Source organism: Pinus tabuliformis, chromosome 7 (genome assembly GCF_031772625.1).
Source record: "Pinus tabuliformis cultivar Carrire ecotype Pingquan chromosome 7, CPIR1, whole genome shotgun sequence".
In the NCBI taxonomy this organism is placed as follows: Eukaryota; Viridiplantae; Streptophyta; class Pinopsida; order Pinales; family Pinaceae; genus Pinus; species Pinus tabuliformis.
In genome coordinates, this window is record NC_142293.1 from 470,850,655 (window position 1) to 470,871,016 (window position 20,362).

General features: G+C 37.7%; 1 protein-coding gene across 5 annotated transcripts in view; it reads right to left on the reverse strand.

Annotated features, from left to right (window-relative positions):
- Window positions 1–1,618: 1,618 nt before the first annotated feature.
- LOC149247985 (uncharacterized) overlaps window positions 1,619–20,362 on the reverse strand; it is a 161,673-nt gene continuing 142,929 nt past the window's right edge. For 3 of the 5 annotated variants that reach the window (XM_089458324.1, XM_089458323.1, XM_089458322.1), the window contains 2 exons: window positions 12,777–13,010; window positions 7,965–8,525 (listed from right to left, as the gene is read on the reverse strand). In XM_089458324.1, coding sequence (XP_089314450.1) covers window positions 8,157–8,525; window positions 12,777–13,010 — 603 coding nt within the window. In that variant the 3' untranslated portion in view covers window positions 7,965–8,156. Of the gene's footprint in view, window positions 1,956–2,077; window positions 2,358–7,964; window positions 8,526–12,776; window positions 13,011–20,362 lie in introns of those variants that run through there. The other 2 variants (XR_016266642.1, XM_089458325.1) reach the window with 2 other exon arrangements.

The window sequence follows — 20,362 nt, forward strand, 5'->3', positions numbered from 1 at the left end:
TTTCAAGGATTCCTGTGTCAACGAGTTTTGGTGATGTGATTTCTTCTGTGTTTGTGTCCTTTTTTTATCCTTTCAGTGATCCATGAATCTTCTTTCCTCATTATTTGAATGAAATTTATGTCAATACAGAATTCATCAAAGATAGGTGCTCTGTTTTCCCCTTTAAAATAATATTAATGTTTTTCATTTGAAGCTAAGTGTAAAATTCATCCCTGATAGATGATTTATGCTTAGCGGACTATAATGTTTTATTCCTCTGCCATATACTACAATAGATTTTGAAGATCCAAAGTGTTGGTTATCTTGCCCTTAGTGCAGAACTACTCACTATTCCACTTTGATCACTGAGATTTTCTAAAACAAGTGAGTCTATGCCCAATGGATGTCTCTATCACTTTGTCATCAAACTTTTAAAAATCAAAACAAATTCATTTATCTTTGTCCTTAATAACTAGCATAAAATCTAAAACACTCGGTTATCTAATTGACTGAAAGATCTTATAGAGAGAGCCATCTCTAGGCTAGAAGGGCTAGATTCTAGTCAAAAAGAGGTTTATGGTTACCTTTGTAATCCTTTCTCAGCCTAAAGGAATTTATGGGGTGCCAACAGTCCATATGAACAAAAAAATCATGAATTCTTAATTGTACATAGTGGAAAATTCATTCAACATGGGCTTATAAATGCCAATTACTTAAGTTAGCATGATCGCTTTATTTTCACATGGCAACTTGTTTTTGTTCTTGTGGGTATAAAAAACCTTGAATTATTCATTGCACAAATTGGATAATTCATTCAACATGGGCTTCTAAATGGCAATGAATTATTGGCCTTGATGTTAGGATAATTACAAAAATTCTAAGAAAACTAACTCTTGTAGATATCTCACCAAAGTGACAAAATGGAGAAAAAAAAACAGAAAACAAGCAAATGGTGTTAGCAGTAAAAACTACAAATAGTGGCTTACAATGAATCCTATTTTAGGTTGCACTCAATAAGTTACAATAGATTTTATTTAAATTGTTTTAACAGCTACACTCATTTTGATATAATGATTTTTTACTACATCTTATTTGAATTTATTGCATTGAGAGGTGCTTCAATACCCCAATGTGATAAGAGATGTTGTAATATGGATAATGCTTACCTCATAACATGTTGGTTTAAAAAAAATATAACACTTGTAACAAATAATAGTAATGCATTTATTAACCAAATATAAATACATATAGAGAGGTGAAAAGAGAATGTCATATTTACGCATAAGTAAAAATACAATATATATGATACTTTCATAGAAATATTGTTATAATGCAAATATAAATATCTCATATCACATTAAGTTAAGTTCTGAGTTATACAAAGTTGAGTGACTACAACCAGCGTAATCCGTTTAAAATGATCAAAAAATTTACAACTCAAAGGATCTGATCCTCTCAATAGTTGACAGATCCATGATTAAGATGGATCAAAATCAATTTTATTCAATTAATGAACCATTAAAAACTTGAGGTAAATCTGATGTTTTTCATGTCAATTCTAAACAATAAGTCAAATGAATAAACAAACCCCTTACACCTGATGGGCATTAGGCGCCATGAGACTACATTTTCTTAGTAATATAATTTCACTCTATGTGATGCAACAATACAATGTGAACTACATTACATGACGAACCCCCACCCTCAAAACTTTTCCCTTCATTAATATTCTCTATTAATATTTTGGGCAATTTAGGGCCATCTTTCCTTGATATCCTCTTCAAAAAGTTTCAATTTCTGGTAAAATGTCTCTCTACCCATTAATCTTATGCTTCACAAATATCAACCTAATGCCATAATTTTCTCAATTCCTTGTGTTTTCCAACAACATTGTTTGAATCCACATCTACTATCTAAAGAAAATATTAATAAATGAACTGGAAGATCAGCTAAAAATTGAGATCCCTCATCAAGATCTGCATTCCAATAAAGAAAGTGTTCTTAGCACATATCTCAAGATTCTTCGACCAAAAGAACGTATCAAGATGCAACACTATGTAGAAGCTATTGTGGCATCTCAATAAAACACTTCGCCATGTTTTTACTTGTGAAACAAGGAGATTTTAATTATATAGATCCATGTGAGGAATGTTGGAATAGGGGTTTTGAATACCTTGAGTACAAGAATATGGTCAAAGCTAAATTGTCAATAGTGGTATTCAGAAAGAGATCATCCATCATTGTAGGATCCACATGTAGCAAGCGCACTCAGATATTTGAACATACTAGATGGACAGAAATATAGGATGGACAGTCCACGTGGCACAAGATGTCCTCTACAAAAATCGATCATGAGGATTGCATCACAAGTCTATATCCTACATAGGACACCAAAAAAACACATTATCAGCATGATTAGGGACATTAAAGTAGTAAAGGATATATATCACTCATAAACCCTCTACATATATGTGCTTTCTATGCGCAAAGCATATGTTGCATACAAAATGTGGCTTTGCATCACAACTACCAGTGACAACATCAACATGTCAAATGCAGATTATCCATGCATTATTTTGTAGTTGCATCACAACTACCAGTGACAACATCAACATGTCAAATGCAGATTATCCATGCATGTGAATTGGTGTTATAAAACTTCCACATGGCTGTTAGATACATTATGCATGTGTTAGATACATAATAGCATTATGATCCCAATCTTATTAGTTAAAATGTGTTTTGCTTAGGGAAATCATGAATGATCTTAGTTCTTGTCCCATGTCATGGAACTCTAAAAAGGATTTGTCAAATGAATCAATAAGCAAAAGTAGTATTTCTCTATTACCAAAAAACAGTTCTATGAACAATAGTGATCATTCATTAGGATCAGAGTTCAAAGGTATAAAACAACTCTCATTAATATACAGTTTCATCTTTACCATTTATTAAAGGAAATTGACTACCAGTTTGAAACAATAATGCTTGTGACCTGAACTTTCAATTTTTTCAAGCAACCTTTTTCAAGAATAACTTTTCAAATGTCAATAAAATCATATTTTTTTTAATTTAATGCCTTTCTTGATTTATTCATTTTTAAAACCATTTGCAAATCTTCAATATCAGATTTTCCAATCTAAAATGTAAATGATTTAATGTTTTTAAGAATTATATTTTATAATTCAATTGAACCAAAACATTGAATCATATATATATATATATATATATATATATATATATATATATATATATGTTTTTCTTGATTAGTTCATTTTTAAAACTATTTGCATATTTTCAATATCAGATTTTCCAATCTAAATGTAAATGGTTCAATATCAGAATTTCCAATCTAATTGTAAATGATTTAATGTTTTTAAGAATTATATTTTATAATTCAATTGAACCAAAACATTGAATCATATATATATGTGATCAATTTCACGAATCCTGTGCCCATGCCTTTTGAATCCAAACCCTGCCAAAAATCAGAGCAAAGCCCAAACTTTCCAAGGCCGATGCTTTTGTGGAACACAGTTGCATCTCAGATGAGGAAATAGATGAGAAATTCAGCCAGTTTCATCTTTACCATTTATTAAAGGAAATCGACCACCAGTTTGAAACAATAATGCTTGTGACCTGAACTTTCAATTTTTTCAAGTGACCTTTTTCAAGAATAACTTTTCAAATGTCAATAAAAACATATTTTTTTTAATTTAATGTCTTTCTTGATTTATTCATTTTTAAAACTATTTGCATATCTTCAATATCAGATTTTCCAATCTAAAATGTAAATGATTTAATGTTTTTAAGAATTATATTTTATAATTCAATTGAACCAAAACATCGAATTATATATATATGTGTGTGTGTGTGTGTGTGTGTGTGTGTCTTTCTTGATTAATTCATTTTTAAAACTATTTGCATATCTTCAATATCAGATTTTCCAATCTAAATGTAAATGATTTAATGTTTTTAAGAATTATATTTTATAATTCAGTTGAACCAAAACATTGAATCATATATATATATATATTGTGATCAATTTCACGAATCCTGTGCCCATGCCTTTTGAACCCAAACCCCGCCGAAAATCAGAGCAAAGCTCAAACTTTCCAAGGCCGATGCTTTTGTGGAACACAGTTGTATCTCAGATGAGGAAATAGATGTGAAATTCAGCCAATGGATCCCAGCCACAATCAATACCCATAGTAGAAATATAGAATATTACCAAAGTTGAAAGGCATGAGGCATATAATGAGAACATGCTCTACCTAGATGCATTGCAAAACAGACTCAGCGTGTACAAGATCTGGTTGCAGCCATTGCCAAGAGGATTCCAGGCCTGGATCAGCAAGACAACCAAACCCTGGGCCTACCTCTCTTGCAGAAGATGTTTCACTCACTCCTTGACATGCACAGATTTTTAGATTTTTTCACTGATTCAAGTTTTAGTATCATAGATATTTCTCAGTATAGTCTGAGGCATATAAGTGATCCTTACTGCAAAGGCAATCTGGTTTTGAAAGACATTGTCATTGAAAATCTTCTCTCAAACTCCATGGACAAAGAAACTGTCATACTAGCGACTCATTAGTTTCCCATGCAACATGCCATTGGTAGTTGTATATGTATAGTTTTTAATCATGATTAATGCAAATTGGCTAACTAACTTGATTGGCAAATTATAAACACTATAAAAACAATTTAGAATTGTTTAGCCACTTTTATAGCAAGGGGCATACAAAACAATAAAAAAAAAATCAAAACACTGAACATTTCGCTTTAAAGTACCTTTTAATAATATTATAGTATTTATTAGAGATTGGAGCATTGATAAGATACATGACTGACATCATGTTACATTAATGATTGGTGTGGCAGGGACTGCAACTGTTTTACCTATCAAGACAATATTTGCTCATCCCATAGAGATTATTCTCTCTAAAAACGGTCCTGCTATGCTCATATTGATCACTTTTTGACATGCTTTCTTTTATTGATGTGCACCTTTGGGGCTCTGTTAAAGGTCTTCAATAGTAAATCAATGTTTGGAAGGACTCTGGGATATTGAACTGTGAGGATGTGATCCTCTTGAGCTTTTCATTCACTAAATTGTCAAATGACAGCAGATAATATTATTTTAAAGTCACATTAGATAATGATATGCATATCCCCTATAAAAATAAAATGGACGATCTCCAATCAGATTCACTCACTTCTACTCAATGTTGCAAACATCGGCATCGGGATAAAATCGGCAATGGTCCAGAAAACCAAAAAATACGAAAATATCAGGAAAAATTGGCAAACATCGGCAAAATCAAGAGACCATCAAAATATCAATAAATATCGGCAAACATCAGCTAGCCCCAAAAATCGTGATTTCAAGATAAAATCGGGATGCTATCGAGATGTTCGCAACATTGCTTCTACTTACATTCTTTGTGATGCATACAACACATTATTGTAGATGTCCACTTTAATCCCATACAAAGATCTTGTCCAGAAAACTAATCATTTGAAATGCAAGGAAAAGTCTGCCCTAGTTTTGGTCTTTCTTGTTGGCTACATCAGCAAAATTCATGATAGTCATTCAAGGCTAACCCGTCGAATCCGATTTTCTAATCATCACTTCATATCAATTTTCCTTGGAATGGTTTCTGCAAATATACTTACTCCCTTTTTAGTTTACGCTGGGTGCAAGACATGTCATCTAAAAGATGGGTTATTTTGTGCATTTTATTTTATGTCCTAAATGTTCATTGCTTTATTTCCTATCAAAGAATGAAGCTGTCTTTATTCATGTTTAAGAGTGAGTTCTGGTTCTCTACAAGCCCTAGCAGAGCATGAGGGAGTGACCATGAATTGGCTTGAATCTTATCTTGAGGCCATACTTATGAATCTCAGGTGGTGTAATGGTGCTATTTGTTATGAAGTGAAAATTGTTTCACAATGATAACGTCTTTCTGTGATGCCCTTGGAAAACCACCACCCCATTACCATTGTCGTTTCTCTCAGTGATTTGTATTTTGTATAATGGTTCCTCCCCTCCTATCCCTGGGATGGTCTTGTGGACTCAATGATGACGTGGTATTTTGACATTGGAATCTGAAATGAAAGATGGTATCTTAATCCCTAGTGGCCTTTGGTCTTTCGGATTCTCTCTGGACTCTTCAGCTTTATTGGATACTCCTGGATTCTCCTGGACTCTTGGATAACCTTGTTTAGTTTTTATTGGCTTTTTCCTGTGTCTTTCATGAATTGTCATAGTTTGCCTACAAGGTGAATGAATATGACATATACCCCATTTGCTTTTGGCATCCCCTCAGTGCACTGGATGAGATTGACTGGCCTCCAGAAAGAAGGATCTCAGCAGAGGGGGAAGCTCAAGAAACTGAGCTCTATGGTAGAATAAAACATCGTTCATAACTTCATCAATACAGGCTTGGTTTTTATAAACAGATAGTACACCTATATCAAAATGCTTACAAGTTTCTTGTAGGATTTATGCTTCATGCATCACTAAGCCATGCCTCTGGGGATATGCCTTTTGAGTTATTGCGAGCAAGTCATCTAGCATCATAAGAGAATCAGTCAGCTAATTTGGATGAAGAATAAATTACAATATCTTCATATGTGACCCATTGGTAGTTGAGGCAATCTAATATGTAATCTATCAAGTGGGTCATTCACTCCTCCAGGTTAACGTAACTCTGTGCAGAAAATTTTAGCACAAGGGAAGATTACTCCAAGACAAATTTGTGAACTCTCCAATTTTGCATGGGAGAGGTGCAAGGCTCAAATCTGGATTTTCGACGTTAAAGTATCTATGCTTTATTAATGCATCATTGAAGTTCATTGCTGATAACAGTAAAAAGGTAAAGTTGCACATGTAATGCCTATTGAAGACATTACATCTTTTTCCTGTTTATTATCATCCGCTCATTATATAAACGAGATAGGTATTTTCTTCAATAATAATGCTTTCTTATTCTGTTTATCAGTGATCTTTATTAATTATGTCCATACATGCAAGCGAGAAGAGGGATTTCAATATGATCAGATAGATATGTGTGTAAATTTTGGTTATAAAAAATATACACATCTACGCAGAAGCAACAAACAAACAAACACGCGCACGCGTTTTTCTGTGACACAAATGTCAATCCATCACCATTGAAATAAATTTAAATGAAATGGAGAAAATCAACAAACCAATAAACAATTCAATCCAATCATAACGCCCCCTCATAATACAAATTCATGGCTACATGGTGGCCTTCCTACTTTAACTTCATTCTGCATGTGTTTGATTATTTCATCATTGTCTTTACCCATGGCTCTTATTTTTTCAGAACATGAGATTAATGACCTCTATCCTCGACAATGTCTTTTCAAAAGTGACCTTCAACTCTCCAATGGTACATTTCCCAACATAAAGGACATATAACTGCTATCACCAAGAATGTCACAGTGGAAAGCTGACCACAAATCCAATAGTGATTCAGAAATTATCATGAAAGTGTTTCACAGCATACTTTCTTCCAAGTTTCATTGGGCGATTTTGACTACAACCTTTCGATAGTAGGCACTCTTTGGATGGTCTCTCTGCGACACCAATCCAGTTTTGGCATGAACCATTTGCCAAAGAGTAAGATTAGAAGGCTTGAAATCCCTTTCCTTTTTCCAGGGAAGTGACAAAAAGAGCACGGGTCCGCTTCAGGGAGTAGCATGAGACAAGGTCCCCAACACAAAATGTATTAGCAACCATATTGAGCATAAACAGTACTTTTGTTGTACAAGACATACAAACAAATGTTCAAAAGCCTCATATTCAGTTATGTACCATGAGAAGAAACCTCTGATCCTGTACTTCATTTGTGAATAAACCATTTCAGGAAAGAATTTTGGATTAAATGCTAGAAATGAATTACTTTTGAGCTATCTCACAGAAGAATGGAAGTGAAACATAGAAGCAATACACATGAAATCAACTGTATGTATCACCATAAGAAACTCAAAAACCCATTGCAAGCAACAAGTGGATGTGAATTAGTAACAACTAACTCCTCACCATCACATAAAAGCCCTAAAGCAATTTTGTAGCTGGACATGCCTCAAACGAATTCTACATGATCAGTAAGTGCTTAACCAGAATAATATCTTCTGGAATTCAGTCATGCCCTTCTTGGGTTAAAATCAGACAAACCTTTTCCAGCTAATGTTGGTTGACCAGACTCCAAATGTGACACATCATAAGGCTGGCCAAAAACATTTGTAGGATCAAGAAGCAGAGAGGACTTCATGGATTCCGGATCCTTGACAGTCTTCTGCCTATCCACTGCAATACGAGGGCTTGCACCATCTGAAGAAGAAACCCCTAACGCATAGGGATAATCTGTTCTGCCAGTCCCAAACATTTGTTTATGCTTCCGTACAGTGTCCATCTCCTGGCCAGTTGGCACAAAAGTGCGTGCACGATATTTCCTTGTCCCTTCTTCACCTTCATTGTTGTAAAGGATATAATCATGATACGTTGGGGCAAACTGAAGCATCATAAGTGAACACATATTAGAAATCCTAGTCAGCAGTACAATCTATGCAGGAACATTAGAAAAAAACGTTGACATCTTCAATTGATATTACGCCTACTGAGAAATGACAAGGTCAACACACAACATAAATATTTGAACCAGACTACACAAAAGTTTGACAAGCAATTAAAAATTCATTTCTACAAGCACAGTAGCATTATTCCCAAATGTCTAATTTGGTGCAAAGGCTGGTGAATTACGAGCTGTAACTTGCAGGTCATTTGGCCCAGACCAGGTGGGGTCGAGAACAGTTTGCTGAGGGCTGCAGAGCTCTATTTGTCCCAATTTGTTGACATTATTGTTCACTTGTCTTCGTCAATTTGTTACTAGGGTTCACAATAGCTACTTTAGAAGACATGCAGAATGAGTCACCTCATTTGACATGGTAACAGAAGCAAAGCAAAGAGAATGGAAATTGACTATAGAAACTAACATAGTAGAAATAGTTTCAGAACATGGTTGAAAAAAGAATTTTACACACATGATATCCATGCCCTCCAACAGTCCCTTCCACTGGAAGTAAATGGAAGTGAAGCAAACAAGAAAAGCCTACGCTCAGTCAGGATAGCTTGAAACAGACTAATGTTACTAGCCAATCCATAAAACTCAAAACTATCAGTTCTACAAGTTCATGAGGCAGTTCAAATGGTGAGGCAGTTAAGAAAAGGCTACACTCACTGAGGTTAGCTGGAAACAGACAGCTGTTAGCAGCCAATCCAGATAAAACTCAAAACTATATGTTCTACAAGTGCATCAGGCAGTTCAAATGGCTTGATTCCTGCTTATAAACACAATTGAAAGCTTCCTGAATTTGAGAGGTGTGATCTATTCATTATAACGACCAAATCTCAATTACAACTGCTATTCCATGATATAGGATCTAGATAGGGCCACCTTGCTCAATAAAGAATATACTTCCAAGTTAAAGTGATACAGGTGTTTTTCCCTAAGCGAATAAATTGAGTTGAATAAGGCATTTCCACTTACGTAAATATTCACTCTTGGGGTTGGGGTTAATCTGGAAGTGTTTACACTATGGAGATGTTTCATGAATTTGGGGTACATGGTGTATGATTAGCCCCTGGATGATCCATTGAAGGATTTAAACATCAGATGATTGCATGACTCAGTTGAATACTTGCTTAACATTCTACCTTGGAGTCTTGAAAATCTTCAAACAGCTGGGAACATTCTTCATGCTGGCCATATATAGATTGGCTGCTTGCTTGAGAAAAAACCCTACATTGGAGGAGTGTTTGACATTCTAGAGGAAGGCTTGAGCCTTAGACAGCATGAAATAGCTTGGATGCTTGCATAGAGGCATGAAGTCGACTTGGGATATCGAGGTTGCAACAGTGTACATGTAAGGGGAGTGGACCTAATTGAGCACATGGCTTAAAAGGACTGTTGAAATCCCTAGAGGCTTCCAGGAGGACTGTTCAACACATCTCATGGAGTATCCTTACATTGGAGCCTTGCTTGTGTATGACATCACCTTAGAGATTGACATGTGTACCCTTAGAGTGTCGCAATTCACATCTGTGAACCTACTTGTATTTTTGTAGGTTGTTTCTAATGGTTTGGGCCAATATATGTATCGTTGACCACCCTTACCTCTCATATATATAGAGGAAGGAGAGAGTAGAGTCATCATCATTGTGTATTAATCATCTAGTGTTAGGGATGTGGGGAGAAGAGTACACTTTTCTCTCTCCATACTACATCTTTGTACTTTACCACTCTTGTCTTGGAGGAACTAGGGTTTCTTGGAGCTTTTGGAACATCTTGAATACTAAGGTTAAGGTTTCATCCTTTGGAGACATTAAAGGTACAGTTCTTTGATTAAACCCTAGGTTGTACTTGTTGAAGCGAAGAAGAAGACGAGGCATCTTGCCAAGAAAGCTTGCTAACGTTGACGCTAGCTTGTGGAGAATCAATAGCAGGGCTAGGGTGTTGATGTTTGTAGCTCGGGTAGGTACTTCTGCATAGGCCTAAGTGTCTAGGCTTGCAGAAGTCGTCCAAAGTCTCGTTAGACACTTGCTCTAGTGTGAGCAAGTTGTTTTTGTAACTTAGCCTAAGTTAGACCTAGGAAAAGCACATAATCATTATGTTGCTTATTGAAGTAAACTTAGAAAAAGTAAATTATTTACTCTAGTGAATATGTCTTAATCTCAACCCTTGATCTCAAGTAAGGCAAGATCTGATCTCGATTTTCAATCACTTTGGAGATTGGGGTTAGGGATTTAGCTCAATGTAAAATTATAAGCAAGGCTGAGGAGAAGGAGAAGACAAACCATACAGCAACACAAGATTGCGAGAGGCATCTCAATGAGTGTGTTGGATATGCGGAAGGAGGCAGCATGGAGATCCGGATCAGCCAAGGAGGGCTCGATCAGTTGGTTCAGATATATTTGTCGTATGTATTTTCTTAGTTGGGCCATTTTCCCAGAAAGGGAGACCATGTAAGTTCTAAAGAATTTAAAGAAGAACTGTGACTGGGTAGAATCTGTTGTGTCATATTTTTCATGATTGAGATAGATAAATTTTGCTTCTGCTGAATTTTTTGTGTTAATGAACCTAGCTTTGCATTTAATCAGTAGATCATTAATCTGCTAGGAATTAAGTGCCGGGTGCTAGGTTTGCAGGAATTCTAACATAGGATTTTCCTAGTTTTCCCTGCTTGAGGTTTTGTAAAACTAGAGGATTGTACTAGCCTTGGGAAATGGGATGAGGCTATGGTTTGTACATGAATTTCACACACACACACACACACATATATATATATGAAGTTTTCAGCTGCCCAAAATTCTCTTATTCTAGATTTGATTTTCAGCTATCTTTATTTTCATGGTTTGGTAATTTCCAGCGCCTGTATGTCTTGCTGATTTGGCATAAGGCTGAAATTGTCAAAGGTTTTATCATCAATATTGAAAAATATGGGGATAGATTTACTGCTATAATTTCTGCGGTCACAAAGTGATTTTCAGATCTGGTCTATGCATCATAAGATTGCCCTATACACCTGAAACTTGTTATCACACTCTGTCTTTTTTCTTGGATTGCCTTGTTGATTGTGGTTGTTAGGAGGTGAAATATTGTCCTCTGTTGGCGATGTTTGATCATATTTCATAACAGCACTAAGGCTGCACATTCATGGGGCTAAGATCCAGGAAACCTATAGGAAAGACGTGAAATTTCTGAAGTTGCATTAATTGCCTTAGGTCACAAAATTCTATGCTTAATGTGTTGGTACAGCTAGAAAATGCAAACTAGCATCCCCGAAACACTGCAGAGAAGATAGCTTTCTAGAAGGTAATGACAGTACATGTTCTACAAGTTCATGAAGTAGTTCAAAAGGCTATCCAGCTTCTTAAACACAGTTCAAAACTTCCCCAGCTTGAGAAGTGTGATCAATTCAATATGACAACTAATCTCAATTGTAACTGCTATTCCATGCTATAGATAGGATCACCTTGCTCAATAACACTATACTTCCAAGTTAAGCTAGTACAAAGGTTTCTCCACAAGTGAATAGATTCAGGTCAAATTAAAGGAAAACAAAGAGAAACATTTCAACTCAGGTTAACAGAATGGTACAGCCAAAAATATCCAAACTACCATCCCCAGAACACTGAGTGAGAACATAACTTTCTAGAAGGAAATCACACTATATGTTCTACAAGTTCATGAGGCAGTTCAAATGGCTTTATTCCTGCTTCTTAAACACACTTCGAAACTTCCTCAATTTGAGAGGTGTGATCTATTTCACAACCAATCTCAACTACAACTGTGATTCCACAATATAAATAGGGTCACCTTGCTTAACAAGACCATACTTTCAAGTTAAGATAGTACAATGGTTTTTCCATACTGAATAAATTCAGGTCAAATTAAAACAAAACAAAAATAAAATTTCAACTCAGGTTAACAGGATCATTTCAACTCAGGCTAACAGATGGTACAGCTAGAAAAATGCAAACTAACATCCTCAGAAAATTGCATGAAAACATCACTTTCCAAAAGACAATCACAGTATTTGTGGCAATCCACTAGGAACAGACAGTAAGTTTAAATTATAGAAAGAAGAACATCTCTTACTGACCTTCTACTCTACATATTTGAAGAATACTAACAAGTGAACATAACAATTGCTTATAAAATAACCATACAACAAAAATAACAATTAAATCATCTATGCTTTACCTGATGTACTGTGTCATGGTAAAAATCATTGAACTTCAAAGCATGGCCAAGGCTCCCAGTTAAACCACTAGATGCACCTATGTTTGCTTCAGCATACACTTTATAAGGGAATGCATACAAATGTCCCACTGCAGCAATAGCCATCTCGAGACAAATAACAAAGTTCTGAATATCAGCAGCATCTTCTGCACTTTTAATCATGCCAGACTTTGCTGCAAGAAAAACTAGCACTCCCTGCAAACAAGATTAATGTGTCAAACTTGTTCATTCAATGTCTCAAGCAAACAATTATTCCAAATGCAATTCTCTAAACCACTTCTTAAGGATGACTTTAATAATCATCAGTGAAGACACATGACACGGGGCACGGAAATATGAGTCTGACACGAGTCATGGCGACCCCATGAATGGGACATACAAAAATGAAACAATTATTCCAAATGCAATTCTCTAAACCATTTCTTAAGGATGACTTTAATAATCATCAGTGAAGACACATGACACGGGCACGGAAATATGAGTCTGACACGAGTCATGGCGACCCCAGGAATGGGACATACAAAAATGAAATATCGACAAAGATTCAATTTTTTTAGAATTTAGAAACTAAAAAGTTTAGAATTTTACAAGATGATGATACAAATTCAATCATACAACTTTTGCTCTTGAGCATGCTGTCTTGTTAAAACTTAAAACAGTGTTTTTTCCAGCATTTGAAGTCACTCACGTAGCCCCACTTCCAGCAAATGGAGCACTAGCAGACCCTGAATGAATGGAAGGGGGACAATATCAGTGGGGACATTCCTCCCTTTCCTTTAACCTTTTCCAGCTGCCCTGGATGATTGACCCATGATTTCTGCGAAATGAGGAAGACAATGCACTGCTCTACGAAAAATCTTGAAAATTGGTGGACAACTCCACTTGCTCAGCACTTGGAGTCTACACAATAACCCTCAGCTGCACTCCAAAACATCTCACACCTCCAACCTGTTGAGTGAAATGAGCTCAAATGAAGTGGAAAACATGTTTATATGGGCCGCGGGCCTCTTTTACAAGGGCTGCAGTGAGGGCATGTGTCAGACATGTTGCCACAAAATCTAGCAGACCTTGGAGAAGAGCACCCTACGAGGCTAAAACTAGACCAAGTGACACTAATGGGGTGATGGCCCACTATCACCACAGTGAAAACCCCCTGTTCTTTACAGATTTTCACCAATGGGAGGAATCCCGGTATGTGAGAAGGTCACCTAATGGATATTCTAGGGTTAGGGTAAAGGGGGACTTAATGAGACCTTCTACAAGAAAGGCACAACTTAGACTTAGGGCTCCTATTGGAGGCAGTTTTGTTTATTTTTAGAGGCCTAGGGTTAAAACCACAAAACCTACGGCTTGTTGAGAAATCTAAAGGGCAATAGATAGGATGATTTCTCTTTCCTTGATAACTGCTTGTGATGTCTTTTTTACTTATTAGATTCTTCACTTATTATTATGTTTGTATATCATAAAACAACTACCAAAACAAGAAGAACAATAGTACACAAGAACACAGAATGTAGACTACAAACCAGAGCCAAAACCTCACCACTTGAGAAGAAAACCTACAAATCTCTTCTCTTCTTATAGATTCTTCAATTGACAACTTCAAAGAGCTCTAGACCAAGACCAATGCCCTCCAAGACCAAGTCTAACCTTTCCAGATGATGTGCTCTTCTTGATCAAGTCAAACCCAGTTAAATCTCTTCCAACAGCGCAACTTTGACCTTCAACGTCAAAATTTCAGCCTCTACTATAGATCTGAAATTTTCGTCCCTCCCATCAACAACTGTTGCCACACGTGTTAGCTTATTCTAGGCTCCCAAGGCTTCTGTAGACCTTCGCTTGGAATTCTCCTTCTTCTAGTGCTCGAGGATGACCTAATGTGACCTTCATTGACCTTCTTTCTCTTCCTTCTTCAAGTTTGATCTTGCAACAACAAAACCCTACCCAGCAGTAAAAACCCTAGCCTTCCTTCGCACATGTGAGAGAGAATTTAGCCCAAAAACGCTTATTCTTCGTCCTTCTCCTTCTTTGTTGCCTTCTTCGTCTTCCTTCTTCACTTGAATGAGTAATGAATGTGTTCTAAGGAGGTCGAGTTCCCTCCTTTATATAGGCTTCTAAAGGTGGACGCGGCTCCTCAAAATAGGCTAACTTCCCAGCTGCCAAGCCGACTTGGTCTTAAAGGGTATTTTGACACTTTTAATGACAAATCATTTTCTTTACAAGTTACAATGTGCTTGATGGGGTCTTCAACTTATGACAATGACTCTTTTGACTTCTTGACCTAAGACAAACCCTAGAAGCACTCAATGGGTGCTTGACCTCTAAAATAAAAGACCTTGAGCATGAAACCCATGCTCCAAAAATAATAATAACAATTTTCTTACATTTTACAATATACAAGAAGCAAAAGTACATTTCATATTTATGAAGACCGAACCTAGTTACACATTTTGCAACAGGGCTTAATTGATTGGTTGAGTGTTGGGATGGTCAAACGTTAAGGCAAGGAGAAAGGGTTTCCAACATAGATTTTCAACAAGACAAAGGCTCATGAAACCCTCAAAAAAGCCCCTAAGTTGAAGCAAAGACTAGACTTGGGTTTGACCTTAGGGCAAACAACTACGACAAAGAAATTTATGGACAATATTGAAGTGGATGCCCACCAAAAGGATACATTTTGTGGCAAATGAAATCCTCTTGATGTTTAGGCTCTCCAATCCCACAAATGTGCCTTGCCTAGAGTTTTGCCCCAAGCTCTAGTTAGCAAGCTTGGCCTTGAAGGGGACGAATTTACAGAAGAAGAATTTATGGATAAAAGTCAAGTGTGATCACCAAAAAAATGGACCAGTGCCTTGTTCCTTAGGAGTATGGAGTCTATGATTTGATAGGTCAGCCAAGAAGTTTCTAATGAGGGCGAAATATTGATACCCTAGCACCAATCTCAAGCAATTATCTCTATCGCTGATAATGGAATTTTCATGGCAGAGCTAATTAAAGTTCACTAGGACATTCATTCACATGTTATGTATGAGTAATGCATGCAATAGATCATCTAGATAGCATTCAATAATTTTTCAACAAATTAGGGCACAATAGCAAGACCTAGATTCAACATTATTCCATACATTAGACATGTAAAAAGATAAATATTCAACAATAAGTACACTTAAAAGATAACATGCAAAATATTCCATCCATTGATCCAAAGAATAGCTCCAAAGACAACAATTTAGCTCCAAATGTCAAAATGCATTCATAGATCCTGAATTCTTCATAAGAAAAGAAGTTGAATTGCTCAAGAAGGTCAAAATTCCAACCTCCACATATAATAGTTCAATTCCTAATTTTAGCCTAATGGCCCTAAAAATCATAAAATAATGTGCTAATCACATGCTAGGTCACAAGTCGCCTAGTAGTCGATGAGAAGACATAACTCAAGTGAGTCGTAGGTGAGAGAATGATGACATCGTGCATGCATGAGCACTTTTAAGGCCAGCGTTGAGGCTCCTTGATGCCATTATGTGAGTAGAAGCCCTCTAAAATCATCTCCTAAGGATTGGTCCTTAGGTGTCTATCAATGCTCCTCAGTGGACCCCAGTTTTCATCTTGGGACACAAAAGTGGTCTCATAGGTCTCCAAGTTGTCAAAATGCCTGTCTTTGCTCCAACATTGGGGGCTCTCAAGGTGGTGCTAGCCCTCCCATGTCTCAAGGTGTGATACCATCTTCCTCTAGCCCTAGTGTCAATTGCCCTCCCTCTAAGAGTGTTAAGTCGATTGGGGCATGTTGAGTCCAGGTGCATCCCATAAAAATCATCAATGTATGGAAAAGTGTTGGAACGTTGTGGATGTTGGAGGTTCCCATGGCTATGTATGATGCTCTGCTACTGCTTGGAGTCCCATCATCCATGGCTCTCAACACTCCACCTGTGGGTGTCAATATGCTCCTCTAAAAGACTTGAACCCCAATCAAGTTGCCCAAGCCATGGTTGTCGAACCACCAAACAATCACACACAATATCTAGTGCTAGCAACTACATCATCAGGTACATTTAATCATTTTTGCATCTAAGTGAACCAAGCTTGAAATTAATGGGCAATTTGACACTTCAAATAAGGCTTCCCTTCCAAAATTTAGGCTTCGAACTCGCAACGGTGTTACCTCCCTAGGTAGGAGTGGCTAATAGACCACCCTATTAGGCATTTCCAACCCCCAAGGGGAAGTGATATGTCCTTGGTCCACCCTTCAATTGATAGGTATCATGTGAGTAAAGATGGAATGGAGGGAGAAGACTTCATGGCAAAGTGCCATGGTAAAAAGAACCAGCTATGATGGGCTCCTCATCCTAAATGTATAGATGTGGGGAGGGAGCAATCATGGATGTATGAGTTACCAACTCAACCTTGTTTTTTCACCCTTCTTGTGTGCCTTTTACTTTTTCTTGATTTTTCTTTGTATTATTGCTCATAGCTCAAAGGGTTAGAGCTTGCTTTGTATGATGTATAGCAATTATTACCCCCTTAATGGTGAGGCAACTCATTTCCCACTAGGGGTTGGGACATGCAAGGGTTCCTTCTCATAATATGAAGAGCAACATGTGCTCAGGAACCGAGTGATGGCCATAATGAGTGAGGTAGAGCTCATGCTAGGCTTTTTCCCACATGCTAATGTGTATGTCCCGACCATCTTTTGCATTTTGATCTTCTTTTGTTTTTGCTTGTGGCCATCATATGCTTTTTCTTGTTCTTTTAGCTGCATCAACCTCCCAAGGCCAAGTTTCGAGCCCTACCCAGGTATGAGGATGTATGGTGCCAAATCCCAGAGAACTAATGGTTAGTTGAACCTGAAGAAAGGAGGTGGAATATAGGGCTTGTAATGTAAGATGTGTTAGCTTTTGTAGAATTGGAGGTGTTCTAGTCTCGAAATTTTGTGGGAGGCTAAAACACAGGAGTTCTCCATAACCCAAAAATCATTTCTGGAAATTCCACCTAGAAGTGTCTCAATTAGATTATTAGCCTATTTTAAGTCTAAACTTAAGAAATCGACTTTGATATGATCTTGGCCCAGCGTTGAGGCTCCTTGATGCCATTATGTGAGTAGAAGCCCTCTAAAATCATCTCCTAAGGATTGGTCCTTAGGTGTCTATCAATGCTCCTCAGTGGACCCCAGTTTTCATCTTGGGACACAAAAGTGGTCTCATAGGTCTCCAAGTTGTCAAAATGCCTGTCTTTGCTCCAACATTGGGGGCTCTCAAGGTGGTGCTAGCCCTCCCATGTCTCAAGGTGTGATACCATCTTCCTCTAGCCCTAGTGTCAATTGCCCTCCCTCTAAGAGTGTTAAGTCGATTGGGGCATGTTAAGTCCAGGTGCATCCCATAAAAATCATCAATGTATGGAAAAGTGTTGGAACGTTGTGGATGTTGGAGGTTCCCATGGCTATGTATGATGCTCTGCTACTGCTTGGAGTCCCATCATCCATGGCTCTCAACACTCCACCTGTGGGTGTCAATATGCTCCTCTAAAAGACTTGAACCCCAATCAAGTTGCCCAAGCCATGGTTGTCGAACCACCAAACAATCACACACAATATCTAGTGCTAGCAACTACATCATCAGGTACATTTAATCATTTTTGCATCTAAGTGAACCAAGCTTGAAATTAATGGGCAATTTGACACTTCAAATAAGGCTTCCCTTCCAAAATTTAGGCTTCGAACTCGCAACGGTGTTACCTCCCTAGGTAGGAGTGGCTAATAGACCACCCTATTAGGCATTTCCAACCCCCAAGGGGAAGTGATATGTCCTTGGTCCACCCTTCAATTGATAGGTGTCATGTGAGTAAAGATGGAATGGAGGGAGAAGACTTCATGGCTAAGTGCCATGGTCAAAGGGACCAGCTATGATGGGCTCCTCATCCTAAATGTATAGATGTGGGGAGGGAGCAATCATGGATGTATGAGTTACCAACTCAACCTTGTTTTTCCACCCTTCTTGTGTGCCTTTTACTTTTTCTTGATTTTTCTTTGTATTATTGCTCATAGCTCAAAGGGTTAGAGCTTGCTTTGTATGATGTATAGCAATTATTACCCCCTTAATGGTGAGGCAACTCATTTCCCACTAGGGGTTGGGACATGCAAGGGTTCCTTCTCATAATATGAAGAGCAACATGTGCTCAGGAACCGAGTGATGGCCATAATGAGTGAGGTAGAGCTCATGCTAGGCTTTTGCCCACATGCTAATGTGTATGTCCCGACCATCTTTTGCATTTTGATCTTCTTTTGTTTTTGCTTGTGGCCATCATATGCCTTTTCTTGTTCTTTTAGCTGCATCAACCTCCCAAGGCCAAGTTTCGAGCCCTACCCAGGTATGAGGATGTAAGGTGCCAAATCCCAGAGAACTAATGGTCAGTTGAACCTGAAGAAAGGAGGTGGAATATAGAGCTTGTAATGTAAGATGTGTTAGCTTTTGTAGAATTGGAGGTGTTCTAGTCTCGAAATTTTGTGGGAGGCTAAAACACAGGAGTTCTCCATAACCCAAAAATCATTTCTGGAAATTCCACCTAGAAGTGTCTCAATTAGATTATTAGCCTATTTTAAGTCTAAACTTAAGAAATCGACTTTGATATGATCTTGGCCCAGCGTTGAGGCTCCTTGATGCCATTATGTGAGTAGAAGCCCTCTAAAATCATCTCCTAAGGATTGGTCCTTAGGTGTCTATCAATGCTCCTCAGTGGACCCCAGTTTTCATCTTGGGACACAAAAGTGGTCTCATAGGTCTCCAAGTTGTCAAAATGCCTGTCTTTGCTCCAACATTGGGGGCTCTCAAGGTGGTGCTAGCCCTCCCATGTCTCAAGGTGTGATACCATCTTCCTCTAGCCCTAGTGTCAATTGCCCTCCCTCTAAGAGTGTTAAGTCGATTGGGGCATGTTAAGTCCAGGTGCATCCCATAAAAATCATCAATGTATGGAAAAGTGTTGGAACGTTGTGGATGTTGGAGGTTCCCATGGCTATGTATGATGCTCTGCTACTGCTTGGAGTCCCATCATCCATGGCTCTCAACACTCCACCTGTGGGTGTCAATATGCTCCTCTAAAAGACTTGAACCCCAATCAAGTTGCCCAAGCCATGGTTGTCGAACCACCAAACAATCACACACAATATCTAGTGCTAGCAACTACATCATCAGGTACATTTAATCATTTTTGCATCTAAGTGAACCAAGCTTGAAATTAATGGGCAATTTGACACTTCAAATAAGGCTTCCCTTCCAAAATTTAGGCTTCGAACTCGCAACGGTGTTACCTCCCTAGGTAGGAGTGGCTAATAGACCACCCTATTAGGCATTTCCAACCCCCAAGGGGAAGTGATATGTCCTTGGTCCACCCTTCAATTGATAGGTATCATGTGAGTAAAGATGGAATGGAGGGAGAAGACTTCATGGCAAAGTGCCATGGTAAAAAGAACCAGCTATGATGGGCTCCTCATCCTAAATGTATAGATGTGGGGAGGGAGCAATCATGGATGTATGAGTTACCAACTCAACCTTGTTTTT